The following is an 18107-nucleotide window of genomic DNA, read 5'->3' as shown; positions in this document are numbered from 1 at the left end:
GAAGGGATGAGGAAAAGGCAGAAGCTAAAGCAAAGATGATGGCAGAGTTTTTGCAGCCCCAGAGGAATAAACCGCAGGGTCCAAGGGGTCCCCAGGGACAGAGGGGACGGGGTCGGCCACAAGGAAGTGGCAGAGGGATTCCCTCCTCGGCAGGGGACAGCCGACCCAAACAGCGGCTGGGGAAGAACCAGTGTGCTGTCTGCAGGGCAGAAGGGCATTGGAAAAACGAGTGTCCGCAAAAACAACTGGACCCTCAGGAGGAGGAAGTCCAGAGAATAAAAGAAATGGATTGTTAGGGGTGTCAGGGGCTCCTATTATACCAAAGACCCACCACTCAAGAGCCCTTAATAACTTTTAAGGTGGGTCCGGATCGAGAGGAGGTGTGTTTTTTGGTAGACACGGGGGCCTCTCGGTCCACCTTAAATTTTATACCTAAGGGGGGGAAATTGTCAAAAAGATCCTTGGTTATTCAAGGAGTAAGCGGGAAGGATGAGCGACTGCATTTTATTCAACCGCTGTTAATAGATGTGGGGGACAGATTTGAACTGCATTAATTCTTGTTTGTTCCTAATTGTGATTGTAATTTACTGGGAAGAGATTTGATGGCTAGAATGGGAATGCAAATTAGTATTGTACGAAGTGACACGGAGTCCGAAACTGTGATATCTTTGTGTAAAATGTCTGAAAAGGCTTATGCTAAAATAAATCCGAAGTATGGGCAGCTCCAGGGAAATATGGGAAACTGGACATAGAGCCTCTCCAAATTACTTTGAAGCAACCAGGACAAGTGGTGTCTAAAAAGCAATACCCTCTTTCAAGGGAGGGAAAGAAGGGGTTACAGCCTGTTATTGAGTCCCTGCTAAAAGCAGGTCTTTTAAACCCGTGTATGTCTCCCTATAACACCCCTATCCTGCCGGTTAAGAAACCGGATGGAACTTACAGAATGGTGCAGGATTTAAGAATAATAAATGAGATTGTCAAACCAAGGCATCCCACAGTTCCAGATCCATACACAATCCTAAATCAAATCCCTTCTTCACATCAGTATTATTCTGTACTGGATTTGAAGGATGCTTTCTGGGGGTGTCCAATCACAGAAGATAGTAAACAGTATTTTGCTTTTGAGTGGGAACAGGAGGAAGGAGGGAAAATGATAAAACAACAATTGACATGGACAGTACTCCCTCAAGGATATACAGAGTCACCAGTTCTGTTTGGGCAAGCTTTGCAGAAAATATTAAGAGAGTTTACTCCACCCTTAGGAGTCAAGTTGTTGCAGTATGTAGATGATTTGCTCTTATCAGGGGAACAGGAAAAGGTGGTTGAAGAGGCTACTGTAAAGCTGCTTAATTTTCTTGCAAAAAAGGGACTTAGAGTATCCAAAAAGAAAGCACAGTTGGTAGAAAAGAAGGTCAAATATTTGGGACACATTCTGTCCGAAGGGTTACGGTGTATTAATCCAGAAAGGATACAAGGGATTTTACAGGTACCATTACCCCAGACTAAAAAGGAGTTACGGCAGTTTTTAGGGTTGGTGGGGTACTGTAGAGCATGGATCGAGGATTTTTCTGTGGTGGCCAGACCTTTATATAACTTTTTAACTCAAAACAGTCCTAATGTTGTGGTATGGACACCAGAAGGAGAAAAAAAGCTTTAAGAAATTAAAAGACAAATTGGTTAAGGCCCCAGTCTTGGCTCTTCCAGATGCAGAAAAAGAATTTCAGCTATATGTGGATGTCAAACAGGGTCATGCTAAAGGAATTTTGGTGCAAGAGCATAGGGGAACACGGAGGCCTGTTGCCTGTTTTTCTAAGTTGTTAGACCCGGTGCCAGAGGCTGGCCCCATTGTCTGCAGTACTTTGCAGCCACAGCTCTGATGGTGGCTGAGGCCCGAAAGCTGACAAGGGGAGGGTATCTCATTGTTAAAGTCCCACATCAGATTAAAGCTTTGTTAACTGAGAGAGCCTCTAAGTGGATGACGAGTGCTCGATTATTACAGTATGAATCTTGTTTAATAGAACAGGAGGATTTAGAATTTAAAGGTGGGGAAATTTTTAATCCAGCCTCTTATTTAAATGGCCCTGGAGAAAAGGGGGGCCAGAAAGAAATCCATGATTGTATCCAGGTTATAGACCTCCAGACACGGGCTAGGGAAGATCTACGGGATATTCCCTGGCCTGAGGGAGAGAATGTGTTCATTGATGGGTCCTCCAAGGTGGTAGAAGGGAAACGATTTACAGGATACTCTATCGTGAATGGGAAGCAATTAAGGGAAGGGGGGAGGTTACCACACACCTGATCAGCTCAGACAGCAGAGCTGTACGCGCTTGTGAGAGCCTGTGAATTATACCAGGACAAGACAGTAAATATATTTACTGATTCTAAATATGCATATGGGGTAATACATGCATTTAGAAAACTATGGGAAGAAAGAGGTTTATTAAGCTGCAAAGGAAAGACATTAGCTCACGAGAACTTAATCTCTCGCCTATTGGAGGCAGTGAATTTACCAAAAAAGGTGGCGATAATCCACATTAAGGGGCATCAGGCAGGATGGTCGGAGGAGGCAATAGGAAACCGACTGGCTGATGAAGAAGCTCTCAAAGCTGCATTGTTGCCAGAAGTCTCTAAGATCCTGCCTTTGCTCCCAGTAACTGCACCGCTGCCAGAAAACTCTCTTTTCCACCAGAGGAACTTGAGATAATTAAAAAAAGTGGGGCAGAGAAAAGAGAAAATAATTGGTTTACAAGGGATGGTAAGCAGTGGATACCAAAAGCTCTAGCCTTACAATTGTTAAAAGAACTTAATGAAGGGAGTCATTGGGGCTCCCGAGGACTGGCAGAAGCCTTCCTCAAAATGAACACTGCTGTTGGTCTCTTTAGCCTGGCAAAGCGAGCCACTGAAGGCTGTTTGACTTGTGCTAAAACCAACAACAAAGTTACAAAGAAACTGGCCAGGGGAGGGAGGCGTTGGGCAGTACGTCCCTTCCAGAGATGCCGGGTGGATTTTACTGAAATGCCTCGAGTGGCAAGATTTAAATATCTTCTGGTAATAGTATGTCAATTAACCGGGTAGCCAGAAGCATTTCCAACTGTGTCAGCAACTACAGGATCAGTTGTTAAAATATTTTTGGAACAAAAAAATTCCAAGATAAGAGATGGTGGAAGTGATAGATTCAGATAGGGAAACTCATTTTACAGGAAAAATTCTTCAAGGAGTTATGACTGCTTTAGGAATACGGTGGAACCTCCATACCCCCTAGCACCCACAAAGTTCGGGCCAGGTTGAGAGGATGAATGGAGAAATAAAGAAACATCTCCTGAAGCTGGTAATAGAAACTAAGATGCCGTAGGTATGGCTCCTGCCCCCGGCTTTAGCAAGGATAAGAGCCAGACCCAGGGAAGATATTCAATTATCTCCCTTTGAATTGATCTTTGGAATTCCTTACCCTTGTAATTCTCAGCCGAGTGGGGGGATAAAGATAAGTGATGTGTATTTAAAACAATATATGGCTCGGATACTGTCTCTTGTGAAATCTCTTTGACAGGAAGCTCAGTTGGCACAGACCCTGCCTTTGGACTTTGCTGTTCACAACATCCAACCGGGAGACTGGGTCCTAGTTAAGGAGTGGGAAGAAGCACCACTGGTGGCGAAGTGGCGTGGACCTTTCCAGGTGTTACTGACCACAGGAATAGCCGTCAAGACAGCTGAACATGGGTGGACCCATCACACTCGGGTCAAGGTCTCTGCAGCCCCAGAGATTTGGACATCTCAACTGGAGGAGAAGGACGGGAAGCCGCGACTGACACTCGTCAGGAGTGGACTGGAGCAGCAGCCAGTGCGTCGACATCGGGGGAAGCCTCGTGTGCCCACCCACAGAGTGCCTGCTGAAATAGTTTGTGTGGGCATCCCTCCTCTCAGATCTCCAGTCACTGGGGACCAACCCTTGCTGTCATTGTTTTCTTTATGTTAAGCTGTTTCTGTGCCTTCACTCGCCACAAGTGGTGTGAAAAACAACGTGAAAGTAAAAGTTAAGTTAGGAAATTAGACTACACAATCAGAATGTTTCTCTTAATAATGTTACCTTTATATTATCAGTTAGGTTGGAGCCAAAAATGGGAAAATAATTGTTTTGACCTTAGGAGAAAAAGTAGCAAAAACCTTTATGGGAATGGGACATGTTTTCTTGGCTACCTGGTGGACTATGGGTTAAACAACTACTTTTTTTCCTCTTATGTGCTGTAGCAACTCTAATATTTTTACCATGCATGATCCCTTGCTTAGTACAACTTATTCAACATGTGATCAAAGGGATGCAGGTAATAGCCACGCCTACTGATCCAGAGATGGTTACAAAAGAAATTGATGTCACTCCAAATAATTACAAAACTAAAAAGAACTCAGAAACAAGAAATTAAGTCAATGATAGCTAAAGTTTGTAAAGACAATTATTAAACAAATAAAAGAGGAGGGATTGAGAGGAATGTTAAATTTGTCTTTACAAATGAGTTGTGGATCAGCCTATAGATAAGGCTAGCACTGAGAGATAAAAGAAACAATGGGATGGATTGCACTGATTGATGAATGGAAAGAGATATTTGCCTTTACAAACAAAGTGTAGGGCTGCTGATAAATGAAATTGGATATCGAAAGATGAAAGAAGCAACGGGGGGAAAACTATGAATTCTATAAGAATTAAAAATTAAAAGGGAGGGTTATACATTAGAGGGGAATTTCAGGTATCAGGCGTTCCGGGAAGTCTGTGCCTCTCAAGTACCTAAGCCAATGGGGAAAGAGAGAGGGAAATGCGGCCGGGAAAATAGGATAAAAAGGAGGCTGCGTCCTCCGAAAATTTGAGAGATCCCAGGGGAATGTCCCATGGCCTCTCCCTTTATTCGAATAAAGCAAAAAGGACTCCTCTGTCTCCTTTTTGGACATAAACCTCTGGTGTTTGTGGATTAATTTTCCTGACACAAACAAAAGGCATAACAGGCTTTTGAAATCTCTCCTAACTTGCATCAAGTCAACTCTTTCTCCTGTGCCAGCCCCTTGTCCTTGTCCTCCCACAGACACAAGCACCAGGTACTCTTGCTCCACCTTGCCTCTGCTTCTGCTGACCAGAGAGGCTGTGATACAGAGACTGGTCTGCACAGCAAGGACTCGCATTTCAATTTGCTGACACTTTCCCTGCCATACGAATCTACAACTCCCCATGTGCTTTTTTTCTGGGCTGGCTTGGAGACACCAAACCTTCTGCACATGCTGATGGGGCGATCAGAGACCCCTCCAAGAAAGGGTCTGCAGCAGGCACTGAGAACTGCCACGTTGCTGCACCTTTGGCACCCTTAGGGAAGACAGACCACAGTGGTAATCACAGGTGGGAAGAGAAACGAGCACAGGGACATTAAGTTCCAGCCTAACGAAATCAGCTCTCCTTTAAACCCCTTAAGAGATCAAGCCATGCTAGGACTTGACCTGTTTAGTAACAAAAGCCTTACCAGAAGACACCTAGATTGTAGTGCACAGACTCGAGCAGACTCTAAATCCAGACAGCAAAGGTATTGGGAGCAGCTGAACTCCAGGGCTGAGGCTCCATCACTGAAGGAGTCACTGCTCCCAGTGTCCTTGGGGATGATAGGGAGCAGTAAATGCTTTTCCTGCCTTCTGCACTTTTCCCAGCATTGCAGAGCCAAAAGCAGGAGGGATTAACTGCAGCACCTACCTGCTCCTCAACTAGAGCCCTATCTCTGTGGTTCAAAGCCTTGTCTTTATGGCCAGTTTATATAGCTGGGCTCTGCTACAATGAAACATTTTGCAAGGGCCACTTATTTACACCTTTCCCTTTTTGCACCTATACAAAGGATTTATCTTTCAAAGAGGAATTTAAAAAAACAAAAATAAAGAAAGGGAATGGGAATGGCACTCTCACACAGACACACACTCCCTTCCTCCTCCTCCCAGACCAGCAGCAGCCTGGTGCCAAGACGTTCACCTGGGGTGCGAGGGAGGCCGCGGTCAGCCGACGAGTGCAGAAATGGCAGTGACAGTAAACCATGCCCAGTGAAGAATGGGAGATATTACAAGGATGATAGTAAATATCTAAATGAGCCTCTGAGGAGAGAAAACAAACCAAACCATGAAATGTTCAGTAGCAGCACCATCAGCATCCAAGGGCAAGGTCTCTAACCTCTCTGCCGGGCTGTCAGGCTCAATAAAACGGACGAGAGGTGGGGAAGACAGAGTTTCAGTAGCAAAGATGCCTCCCTGGAGCTGCAGTCCGAAGCCATTCAAAGGGTCTCCCCTGAGGATCACCTCTGTTGTCTCCGTGTGGACTATCTGCCCGCCAGGACCCACCGTGCTGGAGGCCAGCGACACTGAGAGGATGAGAGAGGCAGAAGGTCAGGGCAGCCATGGTCAGCATAACAGCCTGGCTCCAGACCACGGTCTGCTGGTGCTGGGGACACTGACCAAGGAAGAGGGAGGCACTGACAGTGCTGACACAAGTCATTTGACCCTGGCTAATAGTTGACAACAAAGACAGCAAGGCAAGCATGCATCCCCCTCCAACCCAGCCCGGCCCAAGACTGCTCTTACATGAGCTCTTGTGCTCCTTCTTCTTCTGCCTCCTCCTGAGCATGGTGGTGCGGGGGCTCATGGGGTGGGAGCTGCGAGGTAGCGTGTTGGAGTTCTGGCACGGGAATCCCTGCGCGTTCATGGTGGGAGACGAGAAGTTGGCAGCCACCAGAGCTGGGGAAACACAGAGCACGTTAGGGGCGTGCACGGGGGCTGCAGCAGTGGGGTCACCCACTAACAGAGCCATCAAACACCTCATGGCTTTGGAGCAGCTCCTCCTTTCCAGCTCCAGGGCTCAAGACCCAAGGAATGTTTGCTTCCCACAGTTTCACACAGTGCAATGTGCCCTCTTCCCTGTTGCTAGTGGAAGACAAGAAACCTGGGGCAGCACAGAGCCCACTCCTGACAAGAAGTGCATCTACAGATTTTGAAGCAGCCATAATCCTGCTGTTAGCAAACTGTATGGCACTAGGGTCTGAGCTGGATGTGTTGCTGTATCACATTCCTACACAATACCAGATACCCTTCCCTGTCCCACAGCAACTCGTTTTTGCTGTATGAAACCAGGCACAGGAACAGAGGGTTAGAGGATGGGTACATGGGTCTGCCCAGCACACTGCTCTTGTCCCAGACAAGACAGTTACCAGATCTGTGTGTGCTGGGCTGCAGATACTGATTTTGTACCTCAGCACTGGGCTGTGGAGGCAGAACCAGATGACTGAGGAGGAAACAAGCAACAAATCACACTATGGATCTGAATATTAAGGAAATGGAGGGGCACAACAAGAACGAGCACAGGCAGGATGAGGGCAATGCCATGCACTGAGGTTACATTTGCAGTAATCCTGTCCAGATGTCTGATTCCAAGTGGGTGTCTTGCAGTGTCCAGGGTGGTGGGTGTGACAGTAGTTGACACAGGGGTCCCAGCAGTGATGGTGGTCACTCTTCTGCACCTTGACTGATGGCATCCAGGGGAGCAGCAGTCACCACAGGCAGGAAGGAGAAAGAAGAGAAAGAAAAGGTAAGAACCATAACCCAGGAGATTGTAGAAAAGAGCTTTATACTGACTGAACAGGGACCCAACCACTGCATATCAAGCATCAGCAGCAAAAACACAACCCCACGTAACCTCATGACACTTGATGCAAAGTGGCAGAAATCCTCCCCTTTCCCACAAAAAACTCTGCATCCTGTGCCAGCAGCCTGACTCAGCCACGCTGGCAGCACACATGTCATTACCATTTGCAGTCTGTTGTGCGACATGCATAATCTCCATCCAGCCAGGAGATTCCTGCAGAGGCCATCAGCACCACGGCAGGCTCCTTGTGCTGTTTCCCACCTTGCTGCCACAGCTGCCCTCCCTGTGACACGGCTCAACACCTTCTCGTGCCGTGAGCACTTTGCTTGGCTTCAACATTTGGTTGTTTAGCAGCTGCTCTTGCACAGGAATGCATACATGGATGAAAGACAGGAGTAGCACAGAGCCACCTCCGGCTCACCACAACAAAAGGGGGTTTGTGCACCACTGCTTAAAGCCAATTAAGGAGGCCACCAGCACAGGAAATATGCCAACGCTGTGGCAAACAGCAAGTGAAAGCATAGCACCAACGTGGCAGAGACTGTTCAAGGGCGCAACACTGCTTTAACTTCAACCCTCACCACAGCACATGCTGGCAGAATCTGTTGCAGTGTGACATCCATCATCTGGAAACCCCCTGTCCAGGAACTGCAGCTTTGCAACACCAAGTCACAAAGCCACAAGTCTCTTCTGAAGTGTCTCAAACAGTCCCCAGGCACAGGTCCCTTGTCTGTTCTCACTGATGTTCCTTTTGCCCCTGGGCAGCACAGGGTCAGTTTGGTTTTCCTTGCCCAACACCAGGTGTTCTGTCCCAAATCTCTGCACCATGCTGCCTGGACCTCTTTTCCTCTGAGAGGAATTTCCGGCTAATAAGTAAGATTTCAAGCTTTTTTTATTCAGCTAAGCATGGAGAGCATCCCTCAGCAGAGGATCACCGCAGCCACACGTTATCCCAGGGTTCTTAATCTCACAGCCACTTTCACTGACAGGCCAGCACCTTCCCAGGATGACATTTCCTCCTGCCTCTGAGCCCTCTGAGCAGGCAGAAATGCCACCAGCACTGGCACTACCAGAACCTTTTGAGGGTGCAAACCTGGGAGAGGGACTTATTTTATTTACTGATCCCACCCAGATATCTCCTTTAAAGGTCATCTGTTAGTGCCTTGAACTGCAGAAATCTATTTTCTGTGTGTACATCACAGGCATTAAATAATTTAGGTCAGATTTTCCAGACAATATAGTGATTATATTTAGTCTTTCCCAAACATTTAGTGAGTTTAGCACTTATTCTATCAAGATTTTAAAAATACACTTCCAGCTCAGGGGTTTCTATTTTGTGTATTTTCAAAAGTAAATTTTGAGCCAGGCAGCTTTTGAAAACAAGAATCAAATTAGCTATATCTAGACAAAAAGAAAAGTTCTTAATAAAATTAAACACTTTGAACATCAGGGACAGAGCTTATGGCATATATACAAAATAATTTAATCCACTTATAACAACTAAAAACTCTCCCATTTGTCTATTAATTCTTGGCTTACATTGACAACAGAAAAAATGTGCCTTTGAAACTTAGCTGTCAGCAAATTGGGGGAGAGAAGGAGAATTCTGTGAAAACAGCCTTCCCCAGTCTTTCACACATCATCCCTGCCTGAGGAAACCCATCCATCCCAGCACTGCTCCTGGGCACCATGTGCCCCATTGATCCTGTGAGCAGGGCATAATCCTCCCACAAACTCTCCAAGTGCCTCCAGAACCACAGTGAAATACAACTCAGTTTGACAAATCCCATGCTTCAGCATTAGGCCATATTTTTGCATGGCCACTGATCCAGCTTCAGATCCCTCTCCACCTCCTCCAACCAGATGCTGATTGCACAAGAAGCCACTTAAAAAAAAAAAGTAAGGACAAACAGCATGCAGGCACAGGCTGAAAGGACTCAGTAATGCTGAATAGGGATGGATCTGCATCAAATCCTCTCCTCAGCTTCTTTCCCTGGGCTCCACTCTCTTGCCAACCACAAGGGTTTGTTTTTGCAGGGTCCATGTTTCCTCACTCTCTCTGTTTGCTAAACTCAGAAAGAGCAGCCTGTGGATTTGGCACAGTGTCCTTCCCTACGATCCCTCATGTGTTAAAGAGTTTAATCAAAAGTGTGAACAATTGTTACATCCTTAATTTTTCATACTCATGTGTTGCAATTATTGTCCCAAGTTTGTGTTCTGTATTTCTGCCACAGCAAACTGATCTGTGTATGAGGGTTTGGGTAAACAGGCTCTGATCACACTGACCTGTCCTTCCATGAGCCTCCTTCTCCTGAGCAGCTGCTCAGTGCACATATTCTCAAGAAGATTAGGAGCAGGGCACTAATGGAAGGAGGAGAATACTTCATTTTAACAGCCATTGAAAAAGGATTATAGCTTTCCATTTTTTCTTGGGCACAAAGGTCAAGTCATCCATTCACTTTGTTAAACTGCTCCAATTCTGCACAAATTGGACTGGACACATAAGGGATTTATTTCTAGACATGGAGATGTTTTTAGGTTTTAGGTTTCACTGTATCAGTTTAAGGAAGGCCGTAAGATACTGTCCTCCTTTCCCCAACCACCCTAGAAGAGAGTGGAAAGAGAAGCTGTGCCTTGGGGTACTCTGCATCAATATTATTAAAATGAATGTCCCTGAGAGATATGTGATTGAAAATGGTGGAAAAGGGGACTGGTACTGAACAGTCACACTCAAAATACCTGAATTACAAGACTGCCAGTACAGAGTGTAACAAAACTGCAGGCAAGAGCTGCAACAACTATACTAATACTGAGGCCATGGTCACAATGAAATTTATAGGAGAGCCTGAGACAGTTTCTCATGTGGAGGGAGAGGCAGTTTCTCATGTGGAGGGAGGAACTAAAGGTGGGCAACAAGAATGCTCATGAGGGTGAATTCCTAATGACATTTTACAGACACTCTGGGCTTGGTCTTACTGGAGCCAGAATTTACTTCCTTGGTACTTCTTTTGTATGGGTGGTGGAAACCAGCAGCTACAGATAGATTCACTCTACCCCTGGCTGCCCAGACATAGCTGCATCTCAAGCAGCCTGGTCTGAAAGATGAACACTTACACTCCAGCTTTGGAAGTCCATCAGGACCCCGTCCAGCTACTGAAAACATCCTTTACAAAGCCCTACCAGCCATCAGCAAAGAAAAACTGAGCTTGGAAATGTATTTGCCAGCAGCAAGGTTGTTTTCCTCCCTCTCGATTAAAGTCTCTTATCTGAGGCACTAAGGAAGTGGCTTGCACAGCACTCACCACTGCAAAACCCTGGGATTCCCATCTCCAATTTCCCTATTCAAGCACAGATGTTCAGATGTTGCCTCTTTTTCCTTTTCACATCCTTGAAGAACATCATCTAATCACATACATTTCATCAAAGCATCCATTTTTTTTTCCTCTACAGATGTCTCTCTTCGGAATCTGTTGCCAGCACTCAAAAGCAAGAAACCCTTGTAGGGACCTCAAGTGAGTTCTGAGGGTGACCAAGAGTGTAGGCACAGAAGACACACCTGTTTCTGGAGGCTTCAAAGGCAGCCTGCTTTGGTGAACAGGTAATATCTCCAGCTTGACATTTTCAGATGTGGCAGCTAAAAGCTGAGTTGCCTCTAATAAGGAGCAGTGTTCTGTGCTTGTGCCATCAATGGAGAGAATGTGGTCACCAACGTGCAATGCACCACATCTGCAAAGGAAGCAGCAGGAGAGGCAATTACATACATGGCCAAAATCCACATCCTCACAGTTAGGAGAACACACACAAAGTTCAACTGCAAATTAGTGTTTAAATTCTTGTTAATTTCTTTTCATATATAATTTTTTTTTATTCCAATTTGAACCTCAGGTTCAAGCATTACCCAACTAGGATACCCAACTAGGATGGTTGTCATGGTTTGACACTGGCCCAACACCAGGCACCCACAACAGCCACTCACTCGCCCTCCCCTTCCACAGCTGGGCAGAGGAGAGAAAAAAAAAGTTAAGCAAAGGGTTTATGAGTTGAGATAAGGACTAGGAAAAAACACTCCAAGGCCAAAACAGGCTCAACTTCACGGTACAAATTGAGTTAACTACTAACAAAATCAGAGGAGAATAATGAGAAGTAAAATAAGCTCTTAAATCACTTTTTCTTCTCCCCAGTTCTTCCCTCCTTCCCACTGACAGCACAGGGAGACAGAGCTTGGGGGTTTTGGTCAGTTCATCACTGAGATTTTCTTCCACTGCTCAGGGAGAGGAGCCCTGTGAGCCCATGGGGTCCCTCCCACGGGAGACAATTCTCCATGAACTTCTCCAGCGTGGGTCCAGTCTCAGGGCAGACAGTCCGACCACACCTGCTGCAATGTAAGCCCCTCCCACGGGCACACAGTCCTCCCAAAACTGCTGTGCTGGGGGTCAGTGTTCCACGGGGTGCAGCCCTCCAAGGACAGGCTGCTCCAGCCTGGGAGCAGAGCCCCTCTCTCCACTGGGTCCTCACTGGATCACAGCCTGGATCTCTGCACCCCTGTGGATCCCCAGGGGCTGGGGGTGGATCTCTGCACCCCTGTGGATCCCCATGGGCTGGGGGTGGATCTCTGCATCCCCCTGGATCCCCACGGGCTGTGGGTGGATCTCTGCATCCCCCTGGATCCCCAGGGGCTGCAGGGTCACAGCTGCTTCATCATGGTCTCACCACAGCCTACATATTTATAGCACAAACAGTGCTAAGAACATGTGGACATTAAGACTGGTTTATAACTAGCAAGGGGACAAAAAAGCAGCAGAGAAAGGAAAAGCAGAGAAAGGAAAAGCAGAGCTAGGAGCAGCCTGTTCAGATCTGTACCTGTCCACCACGCTGGCTGGCTTGATCTTGTCGATGACAATGACCTGCTTGTTCCGGTGCATGGCTGTGGTCAGTGTGATTCCCAGTGCAGACCCTGGAGTCTTTGCTATTTCAACTAGTAAAGGACCAGAAGCATTTGCTACAGTATCTGCAAAACAAGAGAGCACCTGAAGACACTTCTCATACAGCCTTTTCCATCTCTAAATGCAGGGGTTGGCCCACAGTGCTGACTTGCCATGTGAAGCAGCAAATCTTTAGCTTGGTCATCTATGGTCCATGTCACATGGTGACTTAACAAAGAAGAACACTCAAGAAGCAAAACTGCCTCTGCACAAGATCTACATGATAATGAAGAGTATTGCAACAAATTGCTCATGGAAAGAACTCTCCTCTCTCTTTACTTTGGATTAAATAGAAATATTGAGGAATAGATTGCTCAAAGGCTCTGTAACAGTCACATCAATGGTATTACAAGCACAAAAATGTAAGATCATAAGGACATCTCTGTTATTGGCTTTTCCCCAAACAAACCAAAAAGAAAAGGCACAAGAATACAAGATACCACTTTCTGAAGTACTCAGAAGTCTCGTGGCTGATGACAAGCCAGTCATCTCCTCTGTGCTTCAGCACCAGCTCCAAAATTCCACCTCAACTGCTTGTTTGAGCTCCTCCAGTGTGACAGTGGGAGCAGACACAGCACTACCAACCCCCTCCTCACAACAGCCTCCTCTCCCATCAGACAGTACAGGGGCAGCTCAGCTTAATAGATGCTGTAAGTGAGACTATGAAACTCCTACGAAATTGCACCTGTTAGCATAAGCCTGCACCAAACCTATCCATCTCTTCTGAGGAAGGGGGAGGACAAAGCAAGCCTGTGTTTCTGGCTGATTAGACAGAAACTCCCTCCAGCTGTTACACACATTTGCTTCCAGATTACCTAAAGCCATCACAAAGAGGTGAGATTCACAAATGTGTTACCATCATCAGACAGCCAATAACTGGCACCCCCCATGTGTAGGTGACAGCCCCCTTGAAAGCACTCATGAAGACCCAGTCATCCACTTTGAAGGAAAGGCCAGCAGTGCCCTCCGAGCATCTGATGCCTCCTCAGCCTTTAATTATTCATAGTAAGGCTTTTCCCTTCCAAAGATATGCTCCACTAAAAATGCTGATGCTACTTGGCTCCAAACCTGATGCATGGCTCATTCTTGCTCTCTGATAAATGAGAGCATTAATGCAGATCTGGGAAGCTAAGCTGCAGCAAGGTCTTTTCTGAGATTTGTTGAAGATTCTGAGTCTCTGGAGACAGAAATTTACCTTGGAAATTCCCCTTGGGGATCAGCCAAGGGATGTTCAGGCTCTGGTCTACTCACAGTGCCATTTTTCACAGGGGAGAAGCAGGAGGAATGAGCCACAGTAAAGGTTATGCAGGCTTCACATAAAACACTGTTTATTCTCTGATGAAAAGGACCACTGGGGAGATCAGCAGGCCCCGGTAAAAAGCACAGTCTCAGTTTAATCAAAAGATACACAAAGCACCCAGCTAAAGCCTGCAGAAGGTGCACTTAAGCATTTGTCAGCACAGGAAGCACCAAGAGACTGAGGATCTCTTCCAACAGCAAACACCAGGAGTATGTCAGTCTTGCAGCCTGTGTATGTCCAGCACACATCCTCTGAAGAGGGACATGGATTTATATCCCTCCAGCTGAAGGGAAGAATATAAGGAAAATAAAAAGAGCTTTCCAGACCATCAGACCTTTCTTTGCAAGGAAAATACCTACTCCTGTCCAGTTTACCCAGCATCCAAACTTCTCAGCTTTGCCAGGTGCTTCCCAGGGAGGTCTCAGGATGATGGTGAGACAAAAGAGCCACAGGACCAGGGTTATTAACGAGATTTTAGGAAACCACAGTCCCACCTCCAGCCTACAGTCACTCCTCCTGCCACACACAGCATGGGCCACCTCGCTGTGGCTTTTAATTCTCATCTCCATCACAGACGAGAATTGCTCCAAATCCATTTTATAGAGACATTTATTGAGGAAATACCAGCCAAGCCTCTATTAATTATTCTAGGAGAAGATTTGCCTCAAATCAAAGGTCAGGAGTCAGCAATCCAGCAATATTTGTGAGGTGTGATTAACATGGAGCTATTACACCCAAGCTAATTTTAAAAGAAACACAGAAGGGACAGAGTAGGCTGTGCAATAACTTTACTGTAAGGAGTCAACCAGCATTGTTGCATTGGACCAGGAGGTGTTTCTGCAGGAGAACACAAAGGGCTGTGCAACACCTGCTCACACTTGCAGGGTACTCAGCAATATTGTGATGGGTACAAGGAAAACAGAGCCTGCTCCAGGTTCTCACTCACCCCAGTGCTGAAGATACAGAGAAGCTGATCACCCCACCACTCAAAACATGGGGTTGGGAGGTGTTTGCTAGATCTTTCTCTCAGCAGCTTCTTTTTGAGGAAGTACTGTGGGGGGTTTTCATTCTTGCACTAGGTATCTGAGCCTCACTTGGCTTTGCTCACCTCTCTAAGGAGGAATGGCTCTTGTAACCAGCCTGGAAAGTGCAATTGCTGGGGGAATAAACCAAGTGTAATGGTAGGGATGAATTCTTCCTGCTGTAATGCACTTTGGGAGAGAGGAGGGAATAGAAAATGAGAAGAGAAAGGGGAAAAAGGAAAGGGAGAGGGGAAAGGGGAAAGGGAAAAGGGGAAGGGGGAAGGAAAGGGAAAGGCACCTCCCTTGCAAATGCAAACAAAATAAAGCAAAGACTCCTAGAAGAACCAAACTAACTGGGGAGCTGCCCCCTTCCTGACACAGCCCAGCAGCTCTTGTCCCCTGCAGCTTTACAGGCACAGGGATTTGACTTCCTGGGCCCCTCTTCAGGCTCCAGCCCCTGCCACTGCTCAGCAGACACTGACAAATCACCCACTTGTGGGACACTACCAGCCCTCCACTTCGTCAGCAGGAGAGCTCCACAGGCTTAAAAAACTTCAGCCTAAAAAGTGAATGGTGGAGGGGCAGCCAGGGGAAGCGAGAGGAGGAAAAGGACACAGCAAACTGCTTTGCTCATCCATCATCTCTGGCAGAGACCTTCCCCCCTTCACGAGTCAACCCTAAAGGCTTGCAGCTCAGATCCTTGGTACACAGATTATTTACAAAGTAACTACTCAAATACTATTTTCTGGCTGGTCAGTTTATTTGAGGTGATTTTTTTTCTATTCTCTCCTGCTTTTTAAAATCCCCATAAGATAAAGTGCAGCTATGGGAAAGCATCTGTTCATTGCAAAGATCATCTGGCATCAGCTAAGGGCAGAGATTTTCCCAGTGTCCCAGGAGGGTCCATGCCCAGTTTACACTCCTTTTAAATGGAAATAGAAGATTATTTTAATTCCTTCAGTGGCCTTGAGAAATCTCAGCCAACCTGACAAAAAAGCTGCCATGGTCCCATCCTATGCCAGCCTCCGTGGTGAAATCCCAGCAGGCAGGGGATGCTCGGTGGCAGTGGCAGGCAGCTGCCACATCCCTCACACCAAGAGCAGGGCTGCTCCCCTGCAGATCATCCCCAGTGCACAATTTTGGCTGGAAAATCACATATACAGCTGGGGAATGCCATGATTCAACGCTCCCCCGCAGCAACCCTGGTGTCTCACCAATGACAGATGCAGAAAAACAACCTTCCCTCCTCAAGGGTCAGCCCACACCACCCCAGCACATACAGCTTTAGCAGAGTGAGCACCATGTAAAAACCTCTATTTTCCTGAGGATGAACAGGACAAGCACCACTTCATTGTGGTGTCCCCAACCCCTTCACCAGGTTTTCAAAATGGGAATTAAAAGTCCTTCTTTGAGGCTTAAAATATCACCAGACCACTTTCATCACCAGCTCTTGCCTTCCCTCATCATTTTCCAGGGGCTGTAATAGTTGTGAACTGGGGACGATGTACTCCTCTCCCACTGCAATTATTAGCTACTGCCTGGTCAAACAATCTGCAGAGATTGTTGTAAGTTACATGTTCTGTATTATCTTGCCTTAAAGAAAGCAGGACAAATATATTCCTTTACAGGGTTGCAGAGAGCGTTCTCTAGGCAGAAATTATCTAAGAAAGAGGCAGATTTTACATTTTTGCAAAGTATCAGGATCTTGTCCACAGATTAGCAACACAAGATGGAGAGTCACTGCATAAAACCCTGCTGTCCTTCTATGTTCACTCAACCCTCACAGTTTTAGGGGAGAGACTCACCTAAGAGAGTTTCTTCTCTTACTCAAGAAACACCAAATCACCTTCATGGCTATTCACCTTCAAGTCAGGTTTAAAACACGCAGCTTTCTGCAACATAGACACTGAGGTCTGCAAAAACAATAACCCCCCCAAAAGGCCCATTTCCCATGCACAATTAATTGTTTATTGTTGTTCAGACTTGACAGCTCCATACAAAATACCTCCTTACCTCCATTTTCCCCCCCTCTCTGAAGCAGCCTGCAAGGAGAGGAATGGACATCCCTTCTGCCCAGTTACCCCAAAAAAATCGTAGAAAGGAAGGAAACAGGTTTTGGGTAGTTTCTGTTTCCCATGGTTTAAGTGTTTCCTATTTATCATGAGCAGAGCCAGTTTCCAAAGAGCAGCTGCTCGTGTGGTGTGGCAGAGGCCAGGCAGTGTGCAGGCAACCACTGAGGCAGCAGCTTTTCCCTCCAGCTCTTCCATGGAGAACGTGTCTGTGTGGCACACACTGCCTGGCCCCTGGCAGCCACCCCCAGGGGAGAGCCACTATGTCCATGTGGAGCTTCTACCAAAAAGAAGGGGAAAGGTCGTGGTGAGGAGACTCAAGAGGAAGGAGAAAGCCCTCAGGGCTGTCACAAGGAGCTCCCTTATCCTGGTGCACATGGCATGACTGAATCCTGGTCTTCTCAGCTCTCTTTCCTCATAGGTAACACGGCATCAAACTCTCTCAGCTTCAGATTCTTTTTATTTTCCTCTACACTGACAAATCAGAAAAGAACCTGATATCACAGACTCCTATTCCTCACTGAATCCTAGGCTCAGGCATGTTGGACTGGTTTGTGAGATTTGTGGAAAAGACTCCAACCTAGTCCAGCTCATGGCTCCAGGGAGGCAGAAACCCCTCTGGAGAAACATCACTACACAGCTCAACAAGCTTCCAGAACCAGCACAGCTTCAAATTCTGTGGTAACCTTAAACTTATTAACAACACTCCCTGCAGTAACAGCTGTGTGTCACAAAGGCAGCTCAAAACGACTTTACAGCAGCTAATAATAAACCCTTTCCCAGGGCTTGAAACTTAAAATCAAATGAAAAAAAAAAAAAACAAAAAAAAAAAAAAAAAAAAAAAAACCAAAAACAAACCAAAAAAACCAACAACCACCACCAACCCACCAAACCCTCAAACCGTGTAAAATGCTTTTTAGAAATACTCATCCTCTGCCCTCCAGTAAATTCTGTCTTATTTGGGGTCAAGCATTTGATCACCCCTCATTTATTTCAGAAGCAGATCTGAAGTAACATTTCTAAGAAAAGGAATAGCTCCAGAATTAAGCAGGGTCAAAATTCAGAACCAAGGCCACAGCGAGT

The 18107-nt window shown here is 46.4% G+C and overlaps 1 protein-coding gene across 4 annotated transcripts in view; it reads right to left on the bottom strand.

Moving 5' to 3' along the window:
* The window catches only part of GRIP2 (glutamate receptor interacting protein 2), a 271200-nt gene that overhangs the window by 39798 nt on the left and 213295 nt on the right, over positions 1 to 18107 (bottom strand). For all 4 annotated transcript variants that reach the window (XM_088171424.1, XM_088171423.1, XM_088171425.1 and 1 more), the window contains exons 8-12: positions 12512 to 12659; positions 11208 to 11377; positions 7406 to 7531; positions 6595 to 6747; positions 6188 to 6374 (exon numbers count right to left, since the gene is read on the bottom strand). In XM_088171424.1, coding sequence (XP_088027550.1) covers positions 6188 to 6374; positions 6595 to 6747; positions 7406 to 7531; positions 11208 to 11377; positions 12512 to 12659 — 784 coding nt within the window. The remainder of the gene's footprint in view (positions 1 to 6187; positions 6375 to 6594; positions 6748 to 7405; positions 7532 to 11207; positions 11378 to 12511; positions 12660 to 18107) is intronic.

Source organism: Sturnus vulgaris, chromosome 11, assembly GCF_052056855.1.
Source record: "Sturnus vulgaris isolate bStuVul1 chromosome 11, bStuVul1.hap1, whole genome shotgun sequence".
NCBI classification, from domain to species: Eukaryota; Metazoa; Chordata; class Aves; order Passeriformes; family Sturnidae; genus Sturnus; species Sturnus vulgaris.
The sequence above is the reverse complement of the archived record's forward strand: the minus strand, read 5'-3'. Positions and strand labels throughout refer to the sequence as shown.